At 47.8% G+C, this 16,496-nt stretch overlaps 1 protein-coding gene across 5 annotated transcripts in view; it reads right to left on the bottom strand.

Moving 5' to 3' along the window:
* The window catches only part of ADISSP (adipose secreted signaling protein), a 103,476-nt gene that overhangs the window by 54,727 nt on the left and 32,253 nt on the right, over window positions 1–16,496 (bottom strand). For 3 of the 5 annotated variants that reach the window (XM_061583637.1, XM_061583636.1, XM_061583640.1), the window contains exons 2-3: window positions 15,948–16,049; window positions 5,648–5,790 (exon numbers count right to left, since the gene is read on the bottom strand). In XM_061583637.1, coding sequence (XP_061439621.1) covers window positions 5,648–5,790; window positions 15,948–15,966 — 162 coding nt within the window. In that variant the 5' untranslated portion in view covers window positions 15,967–16,049. The remainder of the gene's footprint in view (window positions 1–5,647; window positions 5,791–15,947; window positions 16,050–16,496) is intronic. The other 2 variants (XM_061583639.1, XM_061583641.1) reach the window with 1 other exon arrangement.

Genomic DNA, 16,496 nt, shown 5'->3' with positions numbered 1-16,496 from the left:
TTTTCTGAAGGAAGACTTTTTGCCTCTAAGAGCTTCTTTGACTTTGCTCGTTAACCATGCTGGCATCTTCTTGGCCCTGGCGGTACCTTTTCTGATCTGCGGTATGCACTCCAGTTGAGCTTCTAATATAGTGTTTTTAAACAACTTCCAAGCATTTTCGAGTGATGTGACCCTCTGGACTTTGTTTTTCAGCTTTCTTTTTACCAATCCCCTCATTTTTGTGAAGTTTCCTCTTTTGAAGTCAAATGTGACCGTGTTGGATTTTCGTGGCAATTGGCCAGTTACATGTATGCTTAATTTAATAGCACTGTGGACACTGCTCCCAATCAGTTCAACAACACTTACATCTCGCACCAGGTCCCGGTCCCCACTGAGGATTAAGTCCAGGGTTGCCGTCCCTCTGGTCGGTTCCATGACCAACTGATCTAGGGAATAGTCATTTAGAATATCTAGAAACTTTGCTTTTTTTTCATGACTGGAACACATATGCAGCCAGTCTATGTCCGGGTAGTTGAAGTCACCCATTACTACCACATTTCCTAGTTTGGATGCTTCCTCAATTTCATATCTCATCTCAAGGTCTCCCTGAGCATTTTGATCAGGGGGACGATAGATCGTTCCCAGTATTAAGTCCCTCCTGGGGCATGGTATCACCACCCACAACGATTCTGTGGAGAAGTCTGCCTCTTTTGGGGTTTCGAGCTTGCTGGATTCAATGCCTTCTTTCACGTATAGAGCGACTCCGCCACCAATACGTCCTTCCCTGTCCTTCCGATATAGTTTATATCCAGGGATAACCGTATCTCACTGGTTTTCTCCATTCCACCAGGTCTCCGTTATGCTCACTATATCAATGCTCTCCACTAAGACCAAGCACTCCAGTTCTCCCATCTTGGTTCGCAGGCTCCTAGCATTAGCGTACAGGCACTTGTAAGCAGTGTCTCTCTTCAAGTGTCTTTGGCACTTGTGGTTTGGCCTGTGGTAATTTTGCTCTTCTGAATTTATATCCTGTGCCCCTGCTCTCACAATGCCTACTTCTAGGCCTACCCCTTTTAAAATTTCATCATTTCTTTGGTTTTTATCCCAGGGGGGAGGTTTATTCCGAACCGGACCTTTCTCAGCTCCTGTCGGGTTTCCCCCCTCAGTCAGTTTAAAAGCTGCTCTGCCACCTTTTTAATTTTAAGTGCCAGCAGTCTGGTTCCATTCTGGTTCAAGTGGAGCCCGTCCCTTTTGTACACGCCCGGCTTGTCCCAAAATGTTCCCCAGTGCCTAACAAATCCAAACCCTTCCACCCGACACCATCGTCTCATCCACACATTGAGACTGAGAAGCTGGGCCTATTCTGGCTGGGGCTGACAGCAGCTGGGAATCCAAAAAAACATCTGGAAGGCCATCAGTTCTGCTCATCCATTTTTCTATAAAGGCAGTTTCATAGCTCTGCCAGTGGGCTAGAACTATACCCATAAATATTTTAGTGCCTTTGAAACTGCATTTAATACTGCCTGAGACAGAAAGTATCTGAAACAGCTTTCTCTAAATATTGAACAGAAGAAAATTAAGATCAAAAGCTCCTGGGGATGGGGAGGGAATGTAGAACAACAACCAACTCGTGATAATGCTACCCCACACCTCTGCGCCACCACCCCACATACCCTCCCCAGGCTGGAGAACGAAACACAAAGGAATGAGCGAATACACGGCAACTAGCTCCAATTTCTGTTTTTCCACTCTGTTGATTTTACGCCTAACAAGGGAAGCATCAAGAACGCAGAGGCGGAAGCCGCTGCTGTAATCAGGCTGTTACTGGAATAAAACTTGGATAATTGGTTTTTATGTCCAAAACGCCAGAAGTAATTAGGCTTGGCATGCGTACTGCACAGATAAATGTAAAAGGAGCCTGATGCCGTCACTTTATTCTTGCAATCAAGAATAAGGCTTTATTCTTCAAAAATCAGAGGTGCTCGGATTCAAGCAGCCTCAGGGTTATCCCTTTGCATGCAGGGGCCTCACATGACACTCCATGAGGAGGGAATACTCTGTTCGTTCTTGGAGACGCCAAGAGGCTCAATGACCGAAGGGTGTTCTGAGATGGGACCTTCTTTTAGCTAAGCCAATGGGCATGCGCACACATCATACACTCTCTTCCCCACCCCCCAAGGCCACAACATATCTAATTAAGACAAAATAAAATCTTATTAAAGAGCTAAAAAATATGCAACACAGGTGTAGCCAAGAGGATGCCCTCCAGATATTGCTGGGCATTATCATCATCATTATTATCACCACCACCCTGCCCTTCATCATCAGGTCCCAGGGCGGGTTAACACAGTTTGAAACACATCATTAAAACAGTTCAGAACTCCTTCCATTAAGACAGCCAGTGTGGCATAGTGGTTAGAGTGTTGGACCACGACCTGGGAGACCAGGGTTCGAATCCCCACACAGCCATGAAGCTCACGGGTCACCTTGGGCCAGTCACTCCTCTCAGCCTCAGAGGAAGGAAATGGTGAACCCCCTCTGAATACCGCTCACCATGAAAACCCTGTTCATAGGGTCACCAGAAGTCAGGATCGACTTGAAGGCAGTCCATTTTCATTTTCAACTTCTTCCATCAGCACAGCCTACGCTGGCTGGGACTGACAGGAGAAGCAATCCAACAAGAACCAGAGGGCCGCCTCTGATGTGACAGGTGTTAAAATTATCTATCCTCTGGAAGGCCAATAGAAAAGGCCTTGCTGTGTTTTCCAAAACACAGCCTAGTCCACCCCTCTAGGAAAAACAGTCCTGGAGTTTGGGGAGGGCAACAATTTAGGATGCCTCCAGAGGTCCAGACCCGGAAGCCACAGCTGGTCAGAGTAGACAGCATTAACCTAGATAGTCAAATGGCCTGACTGGGTCTATGTATCAATATATTCAGTGAGGGGAAAAACCAACATGCACAGTGTAAGTATAAAACTATGGATTTTTCATCTTTTCACTTCCTTCAGTTACTGGAGTGATGTGGGAATGAGCCACAAGGTGAACCACCAGCCTAGCCACTTGCAAGGCCCAGTCTTTGTCAAGGCACCAGATTGAGGCACGGAATGGAACAGCCTTCCACCCACCAGGAGATAAATTGCCTTTTAGAGCCAGAGTATCTTCTCTGCAGGGAGGGGAGATTAATTTGGGTTGGCAGACAGTAGCTGTACGGAGAGTAGGGACATCAGAAGAGCCCTACAGCCGGATCAGACCAGTGGTCCATCTAGTCCAGCATCCTCTTCTCACCATGGCCAACCAGGTGCCCATTATGGGAAGCCCAAAGGCAGGACTTGAGCACAAGAGCACTCTCCCTCCAGCAGGTTCCAGCAACTGACTATCTTACCCTTTAAATACACAGTCACCAGCAACTCAGCCACCAAACACTTCCAGAGAGCATATCTTGCCTGATCCCTCACTTGGAAGGCTTCCAAGCGTGAAGGGCAAAAGTGAATTAAACCAGTAATTCCCAGAACTATAAAAAGGGCCTGCTAATTTCACTATGCTCTCATCAAAGCAGGGTCCATACACGCAGGCTTTATATATAGCTCACTCTTCCTGGAAAGAGCTAGAATTTTTCCTCCGGAAGCCTGGAAAAATCTCACCTTTTGGGGGCCAAACAATAAGTTAATAAGTTTGAAAGAACTTCTCATGGAAAGTGCACAGAAACACAGAGTGCGATGCTGCCATCCACGGCAGCTCAGCTTTTTTGCTGCGGTTAGATTTGGGTTTGCGTTTTTTTAAGCATGTTTCCAGTTTTAATGACCGTGAAGACAGAAACAACAGAGTGTAAGCAATGACAGGGTTCCCAGCAGGTCAGGGATTCAATACCTCACGCCTAGCTGAGTAGCAGTTTGGGCGGGGGGGGGGAAGTGAGACTGTGCAAAACTGCTTAATTTGCTTAACTTAGGTTGCAACTTTTATACGTTTGGGGAGTTTTGTTTTGTTTAAAGTGAACAACACCTCTGCAAGTTTCGTGCACCTGTGAGGTTTCTACAGTGCCTATGATGGGAGCAGCAACATGCAGTTCCGACCTCCAGACTTTGTGTGCCTCTGCATTGGTTACAAGGCAGCTGCCACATCGCCATCTTTTAGGACACCAAAAGACACCCCACCTGCATTAACATAGTAGTTCTCCACCTTGCTGACCTTGGCACTCTCCCCTTCCTTCTTGCCAGGCATCAATCCTGTCCACACTTAGCTGGGAGCAAAGCCCTCTGAACATGGAATTTGGGATGCAGGAAATCTTGGCAGTTTCTCATTTTTCACATCAAGTGAAATTCACCTAAGACACACATTCTTGTATGCCAGGAGTTCCCAAACTGTGGCCCTCAAGCTTAATTCAGTTGGTCAACAGCGTGTTTGTGGTTGAAGATGGGAGGCGACACATCCATTGCACTGAATATCTGTCAGGCCCAGGATGTGACTCAGGAACCAGACCAACGGCTGTAGTTAATTCGTGTTTTATTAGGGTAATGTCCAAACAAAGACTGCGTTTTCTCATGAAGCAATACAGGGATACAGGTCCTGCGGCATTGGGAGAAAGTTGACAGAGCAAGGGACTTCTTCCCGCCTGTTCTTTAAGAAGGGGCCAAACGGGCGCGCAATCTTTCGCTCCTCCTTAACTGCCCCTCAGGTACTGCCTGCTTTCCCCCCCTTCTCTCCTGTCTTTTCAGCTGTCTGCGTGTGCGCGGTGAGGGGGGAAGCATCACCCCCTCCTCTTCTGAAGTTTCCGATTCCAGGATGGGGGATAGGGGAGGGGCTGATGGTAAACTGCCTCCCCGCTTTTCGGCTGTGAGCAGCCCTCCCTCTTCCCCCTCTTGCTCTGAGCCTGAAAGAGGGGGAGGCGTGAGAATGTCCAGGGAGGGCTTAGGCTCCCCGTTGCTAAGCGACCTTATCACTGGCAGTTCCTCTGTTTCGTCTTCGCTCCAAAGGGGGGAAGTTCCTCCCCCTTCCCTCTGCCATCCATCCGAATACTCTTCTCCCAACTCTCCGGGATCCAGCTCCCCGGGATTGGGACCCCAGCTCTGCCTTCCGACAATATCCAAATTGACTTTTAATGGTATTTTAAACAGCTTTCTTTTACAATTGTACTACAATTGCTACAACAGGCAGAAAAATAATTCAGTGGTCTGTCAAGATCCTCAACTATTTTCAAGCAGTCCACAGAGGAAAAAAGTTTGGGAACCACTGATGTATGCAATTTGCAAGCAATTCCCTCTAATACCGTATAATGTATTTTTGTACATTTTTTTTCACTAATATGGGTGGTTCTGTGTGCACTTTTCCCTAACTTATGGCAACCCTATGAAGAGGGTTTTCATGGTAAGTGGTATTCGGAGGGGGTTTCCCATTGCCTTCCTCTGAGGCCGAGAGGCAGTGACTGGCCCAAGGTCACCCAGGGAGCTTCATGGCTGTGTGGGGATTCAAACCCTGGTCTCCCAGGTCACCGTCCAGCACCATAACCACTATGCCACACTGGCTCAAGAACTACACATCAAAATTTAGAGAAGTGTGAACTGTAAAGGATAGCTGTGTTTCAGTTCGCTTATTAGTTCGGGAAGTGTGAATTTTCCAAATGAATTTCTCTTCCAAACAAAACACATACAGGATTGGAACGCAGAGCCCTTACCTTCACTAAGAAGCTGCCATCTTTCTCTTGGGTGACCATGACCACCGAGTCGTGAAGCTTCTCATCAAAGTGGACATGGCTGGAAGATCCTTCCACCGTCTGAGTCGGGGCAAAGCGGACACTCCCCACTTTGGGCTTGGTGCCTAGAGGAGATGCAGCAAACCAAAGCACAGATTAGGAACCAATCTAAGGAAGAACGATCAAGTAGCAACATTACACAGAACCACTATTTGGAGTCAGGACTCAGAAGCAGAGCTGAAGGTCCAGATAATTCAGAACTGGTCTGGCTGGTGGATCCAAGATGGGTCTTAGATTGGAGCCACTCTAGTTCAGGCAGACACGCCACACTGACACGCTGTCAACAAAAGAGGTGGTGAACTCCCCTGGACTGTGCTACTCCAGACTAGTGTGTATGTGCATGCTTGTAGCACATGTTTAAATGCCCCGTTACACACACAGTATCATCTGGAGTAGCCAATATGGTGTCCCCAAGATGCTGTGGTCCATTGGCCATGGTGGCTGGGCTGACATAGGACACAATATCTGGAGGGCATCCCACTGGCTATTCCACACTACATACAGAAGAGTAGTGACCTCTCCCCGAAGTCTGAAATCCTACTGTTCCAAATGCCTGAGCTTATCCTGAGTTGTTGCAACACAAAAATCAAGATCAGGAGTATCTCAGATTAAACCACAGATATTTTTTTTGGGGGGGTGGAAGAAACAGAGAGGCACCACTGCAAAGTTCTACTCTCTATTGCAAAGCCAGATATAACTGGCTAGACTTAGACGGCCAATTCAAATTTGTGGAGGGGTGCCAGCAACACAAGAGCAGGCAAAGCAAAATTATAGCTTTAGCAGGCGTAGCGGAACTGCTCTTTGGAAGTTAGCAAATCACCTTCTTCCCACCCCCCACCCTGGGCAATGTTTTGTCACATAATCCTCAAACGGGTGTATGGAGGGTATTGTAAAGTTGCAGTTTTTAAAGAGTCTGCAATTACAGGGCTTTCTGGGCTTGAAACGTAGCAGTTTTTTTAAACCACACATCTGGGCAGATAAGCAAACAGGACATTTGGAATCTTGTGTCCAAGCAGGAACCATTCACTCTGCAAGCTCTTTGACACAGTGCAAGTGGGATTTGCTGGTGGCAGCCTGGGCTGATCAGAAAGAAATGGAGGAACAGACTGCCTTACCTATGGAGGCGTTGGGCAAGGGGCTTTAAAAAACCTCCCAGCTGCATGTTCCTAAGCTCTAAACAAAAATCGCCCAAGACATTTTTGATACCGAGTGCAGAAAGTCTAAATACCAACTGCAAATACATTGATGGTCAAAGATAACACTTCAAAACCATAAATAAATTGCTGACATCCTGTATTTTAAAATGGCACATCAAAATCTGCCTTTTGAGGTGGACCAGCCCATCCTGCTTTGCATTCAGGCTAGCACTGGAGGAGGGAAGAAAATCAGATTTGGCTTTGCCGCGGAAGCCACACAGAAAAGCTCATCCTCCTTTATTATTTGATCCAAGACAAGGGGGGAAGAACAACACAAATCAGTGTATTTGGGGTGGGTGGAATGGAAGAGGCGCTTGTACAGAAGACACCAAGGAGCTGAGATTAGAGAGGCTTTCACCACAATATAGAACTGCTATCAACAGGCACCAGCTGCAGCATTCAGAGACGACAACATGCCGGCATGCGGAGATAAGGCAGGTGTCCCAGGGACACTGGAGGAGGAAAGGGAGACACAGATCCCAAGAGACCCTGCACGGTCCCACTGCGGAGCAGAGGCGCGTCAGGTGGCATCTCATCTCCACACATTCAAAGCATATAGATGAAAAACTCCAGCTTTTAGTGACGAGAGGTTATCTGCCGTGGAAACTTACAAATAAAAGCTTCTACGGAGCCCACTATGGTAAGGCATGCAAGAGGTTCTTGCCTGCATGCAGGCCAGAGAGTCCAAAAGAAAAAATGCCCATTTGGTGGATGTGGAAAAATGGTTCAAGGGCCTGAAGCAGAATGCTTAGACGTAATCGAAGCCTTGGAAGAGCCTGACTAGAGGAGATACTCGGTGCAAGTAAAGAAAAAAGAAAAGGAGAAGCCATGTGCATAAGGGTGACCTTGGGCCACTCACCATCTCTCAGGGTTGTTGGGAGGATAAAATGAGGAGTGGGAGAACTGCGTAGGGCGCCTTGACTTCCTTGGCAGAAAAGGGGGCTTTAAATGTAATGAATGAGAGCAGCCCTGCTGGATCAGACAAGAGGCCCAGCTAGAGCTGAACACCCTGCTTCCAACTGTAGGGCTGAATGGAAGTCTCCCCACCTGCTCAAAATTCAATGCCCCACTCACAGGAACAGTATTTTGGCTCACTGTTTTGAGGGGAAGAAAGCTAAACTCATGAGTGGAGGCAAAGTTCACCAGCTCCGCCTAGAGCCCCTCTCAACGTCACCATTCCCCTCTGCTGAAAGCTTCAAGATGCTTCCAAGAAGCCCACCGGCAAGTACTGAAAGGAGCAGCCACCTCCACCCCCACTCAGAGCATGTCCCCTGTTTCTGCTATTCAGAGGTAGACTCCCTTCAAACATGGAGGTTCAATTCAGCTACTGGCTGTTAACCAGCCTCTCCTCTGCAGATTCTGTCCAGTTCTCTCCTTAAACCCACCCTTACACTATGCTCAACATCAAAGGTCCTCCTCCAGGTGCCTACTCCAAGGGAAGCCCAGAGGATGGCAACAAAGGAGAGGGCCTTCTCAGTGGTGGCCCCCAAATTATGGAATGATCTCCCCGATGAAGTTCGCCTGGCACCAACATTGTTATCTTTTTGGTGCCAGATCAAAACATTCCTTTTCTCCCAGGCATTCTAACAGCATGTGCTGAGCTCTGACCCCAGGTCTTTTAACTTGTTTATTTCTGCTTCATAGTTTTAAACTTTGTATGGTTTTAAAATTGTATGTTTGTTTTAATGTTCAATGTTTTCAATTTTTGTAAACTGCCCAGAGAGCTTTGGCTATGGGGCAGTATATAAATGTAACAAATAAATAAACAAAGCTGTTGATTCTGGTGGCTACCAACGCTTCTTACGGCACCACTTAAACCAGTCTCCGATGGTGTGAACTCAGAAGCTTCCCCCGAAGACCAGCAAAGAAAGCTCATGGGGGGAGGGAGGACGCCACAGGCAAACGTGCAGGAACATAGGAACCGCTGGGGCACCGTGGACAGATCCTTGAAAGTTCAGATTATAACCCGGAGCAGATTCCAGTGCCCCACTGACATGGAACCACCAGCTGCCCCTGGCCTGTGCATCCAAAGCATCAGAAGAGGGCTGGCCAACGTGGTGCCCCCAGACGTCATGGACGACCACCCCCATCAGCCCCAGCCAATATGATCAAAGGTCGAGGAAGATGGGAGCTGAGAGTCCCCATAATCTGGGTGGCATCATGTCAGCAACCCCCGAGTTAGTTGCCACAGGGCAACTGCACACAGAGGCTGGCTCTTTGCATTCAGAAGCAAGGGACACATTTGTCAGAGTCCCTGGCCGAGCAGAGCGAAGCCTTTGGATTCCCCAGCAGCCCGTCCAGCCGTAAGTTTGTTACTTACACGGTTAACTCAAAGAACATCAAGAGGGCTGGTCGAAATCTGGTACACACGCAAAGGGAGCAACTTGACCTTTCAAGCATGATGAGCCATTCAACTCCCACACGCGTTTGGAAAGCACGGAGGAAAGAAACGCAGAAGACGCTCTGAAGCGCCACCTGAAGGGAGGCCTCCCAGAATGCGGCACGGCCAGCGGTTGTGATGTTGTCACGGGTTGATGTCAAGCAAGGGAAACTGCGGTGCGATTTGTGTTGTTTTCTTCCTTTGGTTGGCCTCTGCCTAAAGACCTCAACTAATGGTTTCACGTTCACCATTTTAGTCTCGACCAGGAGTTGGGAACCTGCAAGCCTCGGCCTAATTCCACTGTGGAGGGTGGGAGAACGCCTGGAGATGGAACAACAGAGCAAGCCCCACTACTCAGGAAGCTTTGAACTGGGGCAAGGACCGAACCTGGTGCCTACTGTACAGGCCAGATGCTGTGCTCACCACCCACAGCCCAGATCAGCCCATGACACTGTATTTATTTTTATTTATTTTTTTACAAAGGAAACATGAGGAAGTTCAGAGCAATGGGTTACTGCATATCTGATGGACAGAAGGAATGATATAGGGCAGATGCTTGGGGGACAAACAAGCAGCAACAGGCACAAAACCAAGCAAGATCAGGCAAGAAGGCAGTGCCAAGGGCTGGAGGGAAAGAGCTGCACAGCCCATTGTCTAGTCCTTTCTGCTGCCAGGGTGGGTGACATCCTCCTGTAAGCTTCACCACAAGCAGGGGCTGGCTGAAGAGAGCCCAGGAGCATGGCCACCAAGCAACGGGCACTCCATCAGGCTACCTGAACTGTTTCCAGCCTAGCTGGCCACTATGAGAATACTTTAACATGAAAAACTGGTGCCCTACGCTTGCTTCTTTTGTCCCCTCCTCCTCCCCTTTTCCTTTTGTGTTGTGTCTTCTAAATTGTAAGTCTAAGAGTAGGGAAGGCCCTGTTTTTCTCCGCTCTGAAATCCTCTCTGGGAGGCTTTGCAGGGAATAAAAAAACGCTTTAAATGAAAGAAGGTTTCCCCTTCAAAAAGACTATTTGCTAGCAGGGTCACTTTTTGAATCAATCATACCAGCACAAATGAGATCCCCATGCATCCTTTGCTCTATGCCAAGGTAACCAATGAGGTGCCCTCCAGATATTGAGGGACTCCAACTCCCGCAGCCAATGGTTACAAGATGATGGGAGTTGCAATCCAACAAAATCTGGAGAGCACCATCTTGGCAAAGGCTGGTTTGGGTAGCTGGACATTTAGGCTGTACATTTCTTGGCCCAAGGATTTGGGGTGTTTGTTTTGTTGCTTAGGTTGTGCTAATTCAGAGAACTGGAGCAATCTGGCCAGGCTGGCTGTGGCTAATGGAAATTAGGACTCCCACAACATCCGGAAGGCCACTGGATAGTCAACCCTGATCTGATGGTTCAATAAAAAATAATAATATCTGCAATATCTGGAGGCCTTCAAGAGGCAGCTGGACAGCCATCTGTTGGGAATGCTTTGATTTGGATTCCTGCATTGAGCAGCGGGTTGGACTTGATGGCCTTGTAGGCCCCTTCCAACTCTACTATTCTATGATTCTATGATTACTCTCATCCTTTGTTCCCATATAAATCTGCCTGCCTGTGCTTTACAATCCACCGCTGTGGCCCTTTTCTAGGTGCCCCCTTTGTCCACAAAAAGGAGAGGGCCTTCTCTGAGCTTTCAGACTCTCTCTTCTTCCCTTTTGCAGCTGTACAACTCTTAGTGTACTTCTTGGCTTTTTTTAATGCTATGCAAACTCTGGTTTGTCCATTGTTTAAAGTGTTTTTAATGCTGTATTTTTGACTGTTGCAACCCACCCTCATCATCACCATTTCTTACATAAAATCAGTCAATTTAAAAAAGCGAGAGAGGGTCTTCCCTGATTATGGAATGCCCACCTCCAAAAAAGGCTCATCGGGCACCTAGCTCGCAGCCTTTTTTCTGGCCAGGAAGAAAAAATACATTAATTTCGAGACCCCAGGCACTTTATTCTGTGGCACCGTCCTTGTCTGCTTTCATAAAAAGCATCTTATCAGCCACTTCATTACCGTAACTTCGTATTCATGTTTTTGTTGTACACTGCCCGGAAATCCACACACGGCGAAGGGCAGGATAGGAATGTTTCTCATAATATCTGAGCTAGATGGCTGTAGCTCAGTGGCGGAATGCCTGCCTTGCACGCAGAAGGCCCCAGGCTCAATCCCCAAGGGCATCTCCAGGTTAGGCTAGGAGAGACCCCTGCCAGTCAGTAGAGACAGTGCTGAGCTGGATGAGCCAAGGGTCTGACTCGGTATCCAGAGATGAAATCATAGATGCCGTTCAGTTTGCACTTGGGGAGAGCCAGTAACAACTTGGCCTGGGCAAAGAGGTACCTAACCCTCCCCTCCCTACTCCTGAATGGGGTGTGGTGGTGGCACAGCCTTCCCAGCTCACAGCCCCAACTCTTCCAAACGAGGAGACAAGAACTGCAAAGCCCCCCCCCCAGTTTCTCTCCTGACCTCTTGGAAGGCCATTAAGGGGAGAGGGATCAATACTTTCCTCTTCTCCCAGGCATTTTAGCATGCGTTTTTAAATTGTTTTTTAAAAATGTGTTTTTAAAATTGTGTATTTGTTTTTAATGTTTTTAATTGCTGTAAACCACCCAGACAGCTTCGGCCATGGGGCGGTATATAAATGCAATAAGCAAATAAATAAATAAATATCCCAACTACGTTCCTTTAGTTTATTAGCACTACAATTATTTACATTCAGCCTTCCAAGGCTGATTGTGAAATGCAAATGGACGGCCTTCAAGTCGATCCCGACGTATGGCGACCCTGTGGATATTTATTTATTTATTGCATTTATATACTGCCCCATAGCCAAAGCTCTCTGGGCGGTTTCATGGTAAGCGGTATTCAGAGAGGGGTTCCCATTGCCTTCCTCTGAGGCTAGTCCTCCCCAGCTGGCGAGGGCCTGCTCAGCTTGCCACCGCTGCACAAGCCAGACCCTTCCTTGTCTGCAACTGCCAGCTGGGTGGCAACTGGGCTCCTTGGGACTATGCAGCTTGCCCACGGCTGCACAGGTGGCAGGGCACATCACCCCTGAGCCACTCCCTGTGGGGTGATCTTTAGCTGGCCTTTAACACCCAGCAGACACGAGCAGAGATTTGAACTCACAGACGCTGGACTCCCAGCCAGGCACTCCTCCCCACTGGGCTATACCAGCTGTAAGGCTGATTGTAAGTGGCATTAAAGAGTCTTGTGTTTCCAGAGACTGGGAATCAGCCGTTATGTTACGTTTTCTCAATCCGAGGACGCCTTGGTGCAACCCAATGCCTGCGCAGCACCTAAAGAGCCTCACTTGTTGAAGCCACGGAGTCTGCATTCATCCGTCAACTCCCCCCCTTCCCCCCCCCGTTGATCATCTAGCTCTGGACTGAAGAGCTCTGGAGAACTCATAAGCATGCACATTATGTTCTGGCATTTCAGTTGGCCTAACAAAGGAATAATTTAGATTTTAGCATTTTTCCTTACGGACCATGTACCTTTGCACTGAGTTTGACAGGGGTCAGCCGCTCTCTAGGGTTTGGGGCAGAGAGCGGAATCCTAAGAGCCCGGCAGCTGGATCAAAGCAAAGGGCCACTAGGACCCTTGTGCAGAGTCCTCTTTCCATAGTGTTCAACCCCTGGACTCTGGCCCCTCCCCACATAGGTGGCTGCTATTCATTCCTGGGGGAGGGGGGAAGAGAATTAAAAATCCCTGCCCTTCGCCCTTTATGCGAGGCACCCAAACTTTGCCAACAGGGTTCCTGTAAGTCCTCCCTTCACACACACTCCATAGGAGCAGGGCAGAAGGCACGGTAGGAACAGGACGCTAGCCTAGATGAGTCACTGGTCTGCTCCAGCAGGCTCTTTTCAGGTTCTTATGGCACTCTGCTGCCAGCAGTTAGCGCTATGGAGGCTGATCACTGGATCTGTATTTTTAAATATTATATAAGCTGCTTTGTGGAGGATTTCCTCAAAAAAGCAGAGCATGCATCTCTCAAATAAATGTAAACAGCCCTAGGCTCCTTTTGCAAGAAGGATATAAATTTTAATAAATAAATAAATAACAGCAACAGCATTTGCTCTTAAATAAAAGCTAAGCAACAGGCCCAAAGTTAACCAGCAAGCCCGTGGCACAGACGGGACTCAGTCTTGGGTATCCAACGCACAAGTCCTGCATTTCATCCCAACCAGCCAAAGAGGGTTATCCAGAGGGGTCTCAGTGGCAGAGGAAGGATGTGCGGGCGTGGTTCGGATGATGCAGCAACACAGCAGTTGTTTACTTCAGCAGTAAAGGGCTTCATTTTCTAGCTTCGCTTGGGTTTATGCCACACTGCATCAGTAGTGTGGACAGTTTAGAAGTGAAGCAATTCACTACTATGAGTGGGGATTCTAACTTGGTTCTTCCAGCATGCAGTTCCCTACTACGCCTGCCTCTCAACCCCACATTGGAATTGCTTTCTAAGATGTTTTTAAAGATGTTTTGTTTTAATGTATTTTAAAGTCTGTCTTTATGACATTTTAAAGTGTTTTTAGTGTTTTTGTTTGCCGTCCTGGTCTCCTACTGGGAGGAAGGGCGGGATATAAATTTTATTATTATCATCATCATCATCATCTTAAATCAGTTGCTGCATAGATCAAAGGTGGTCAGAAGGCAGATCTGGATCTATTGGTAGATCTGAGTGATTTGTAGTAGATCAACAGGGATTTCTTGACTCCCCAATTGTTTAACAATGACAACACCAAAAATGACTCACCCGCCCTCCTTAAATTATAGTGCTGAAATGAAGAAAATTGTTGGTGGTGGGGAGGACCAGGAGTGGAGTTGTGTCTGTGGAAGGCCTGTGAGCTCCACTGAATTCTGCTACACACAAAAAAAACCCCTCCTGGGCTCAGAATTCTTTAATTCTAAGAGTATGCCTTTTTGCAAAAAGGCTCCAATTTGTGGATCTCAGGATTCTATGAAAAACGCAAGCCTAAAGTCTGCCCTGTGCTGATGAAAATGCAAACCGTGCACTGTATAAAAGACAGCCAAGCAGGAAGACTAACTGCAACTGTTGCTGTCTCATTCTGGGGGGCTTCTCCTCTTAAAATGGTTTTTGTGCCTTCCCACCCGGGCGAAATATGCTGACTTGCCTTTCCAGTAACTCTTGTCCAGCAAAAGGAGAAAAGGAAAAAGGGTGGGGGCGACAGCTCCACATTCCACACTGTGAGCCCCGGATCAGACAGTAAGGCTATAAACCTATATGTGCTTACTTGGGAGCAAGTCCCCATTTAACCCAAGGGGCCTTACCTCTGAATAGACAAGTACACACAGGGTTGTGCTGTTAGCAAGGCAAAATAACTAGGAGAGTGGTTAATGCAAAGAAACTGGGTTTCAAGAATACAAAATACAGCAGACACAGAAAGGTCAGTTCTTAGGAGAACCCAGGTGTCTTCTAAAAGTTTGCAGAAGAGCCAATGAGGCTTCCTAAGGGCTGGCCTCTTGCAGGGGCTGTTTATCATATAAGTATCCACCTTCCTCCAAGCAGCTCAGGGTGGACCAATGGGACAGTATAAAGCTGCTTCCGATGTTCCTAGTTATCCCATTTTATCCCCCCAACAACCCTTGAGAAAGGTTGTTATTTATTCATTTATTAAATTTATATCCCGCCCTTCCTCCCAGCAGGAGCCCAGGGCAGCAAACAAAAACACTAAAAACACTCTAAAGCATCATAAAAACACGACTTTAAAATATATTAAAACATCCTTAAAAAGCAATTAAGGTTAGGTCAAGATGCAGCCCACTGTCCCAAGCCACCCACACACATGGGGATTCGAACCTGGAGTTTGCCTCAGTCCAAGCCCATCTTCTGCACAAAACCGGCTCAGATCCTTTCATTAAAGGTTTTGCTGCAACGTGCAGATTTCCTTGCTGCAAACATTTTGAACAAATCTGCAGCCCAAGAGCATGAAGCATTTACATCCAGTTTCTGAAACTGAGGATTAAGAGGAGGCAGGAGCTGAATACAAACACACACACAAATGAGTAAGGGATTAAAGCAATTCTGCAAGAAATTTAGCCAGCTCCTTCCTGCATGTCCCTGGCTGCACCACCAGTTCTGGACACAACCCCAAAACCAGCTCTACTACCTCTGATGGGGACAATAATAATTTAGGAAGAACATTGCTTTCTTATACCCAGATGTAGTAACGGCCATTAGTTTAGAAGGTTCCCCCAAAATGGGGCTGGACAAAGTGTGTGTGTGGTATCCGTCTAGTACAGCCTTAGCCAACCTGGTGTCCTCCAGCTGTTTTGGACTGCAATGCACATCAGCCCCAACCAGGACTTTGTTGGCAAAGGCTGGTCTAACAAGCAGCAGCAGCAGCCACACGGTAGCTAACTGGTAGCCACCGGATGAAGGTGATAGCCGACTGGACTTTGCCTGATCCAGCAGGACAGCTTTGGCATTCAAACCAGGGTAACTCTGGAGCATACAAGCTCTGAAACGCAGCCTTCATGTAAGGGATAAACCAGCCTCGACACAGAAAGACAAAATAGCCCAAGACCACACGGGGATGCTCAGGTCGCTACGGCAACAGGCATCCAGCCTCACTCGGGTACCACACCATGTCACCACTCACCCTTGTTTGCCGTCGCCATCTGGCCCACCCAGAAGTTGCTCTGGTTGGTTCCGTGTCAAACTTCAGCAAGACGCCATGCTCTGGAGGGAGGTAGCAGGCTGCCTTCAGAAAGCAAGAGACAATAAAAAGGAGAGAGAAAAACAGAAAAACAGGAGTGAGCCAAGGTTTAGACTTTCTGAGCAGGAGCCAAGTCACCGTGTCTCTCTCCCCCCCCCCCATAAAAGATCTTAATACAGGGTGGGAAGTGCCTTGTCCAATCAGTTTGCAAAAGCGTTTCCCCTGGGTCCTAAGGGCTGACATGTCCATACCCATCCAAGCATTTTTCGGGGGGTGGGGTGGCAGGAGAAGAGGGACAGGGTAAGTGTCCTTAGAAAGGTGAACAATTTATTGGGAGGTGGGGTGGGGAATCAATCGCAGAACAAGATATGAAAAAAGCTGACATCCGGACACCCCTAAAAGCAGGAGACGAGACGGCTGCCTTGTGCACAGTTCCAAATCTTTTCACTGAGACTTGCACAGAAGTAGCTCCCAATGGACTGCGCCCCATTT

The sequence above is a fragment of the Rhineura floridana genome, chromosome 9 (genome assembly GCF_030035675.1).
Source record: "Rhineura floridana isolate rRhiFlo1 chromosome 9, rRhiFlo1.hap2, whole genome shotgun sequence".
Lineage (NCBI taxonomy): Eukaryota > Metazoa > Chordata > Lepidosauria > Squamata > Rhineuridae > Rhineura > Rhineura floridana.
Note: the sequence above shows the minus strand (reverse complement) of the source record. Positions and strands in the feature narration are given on the sequence as shown.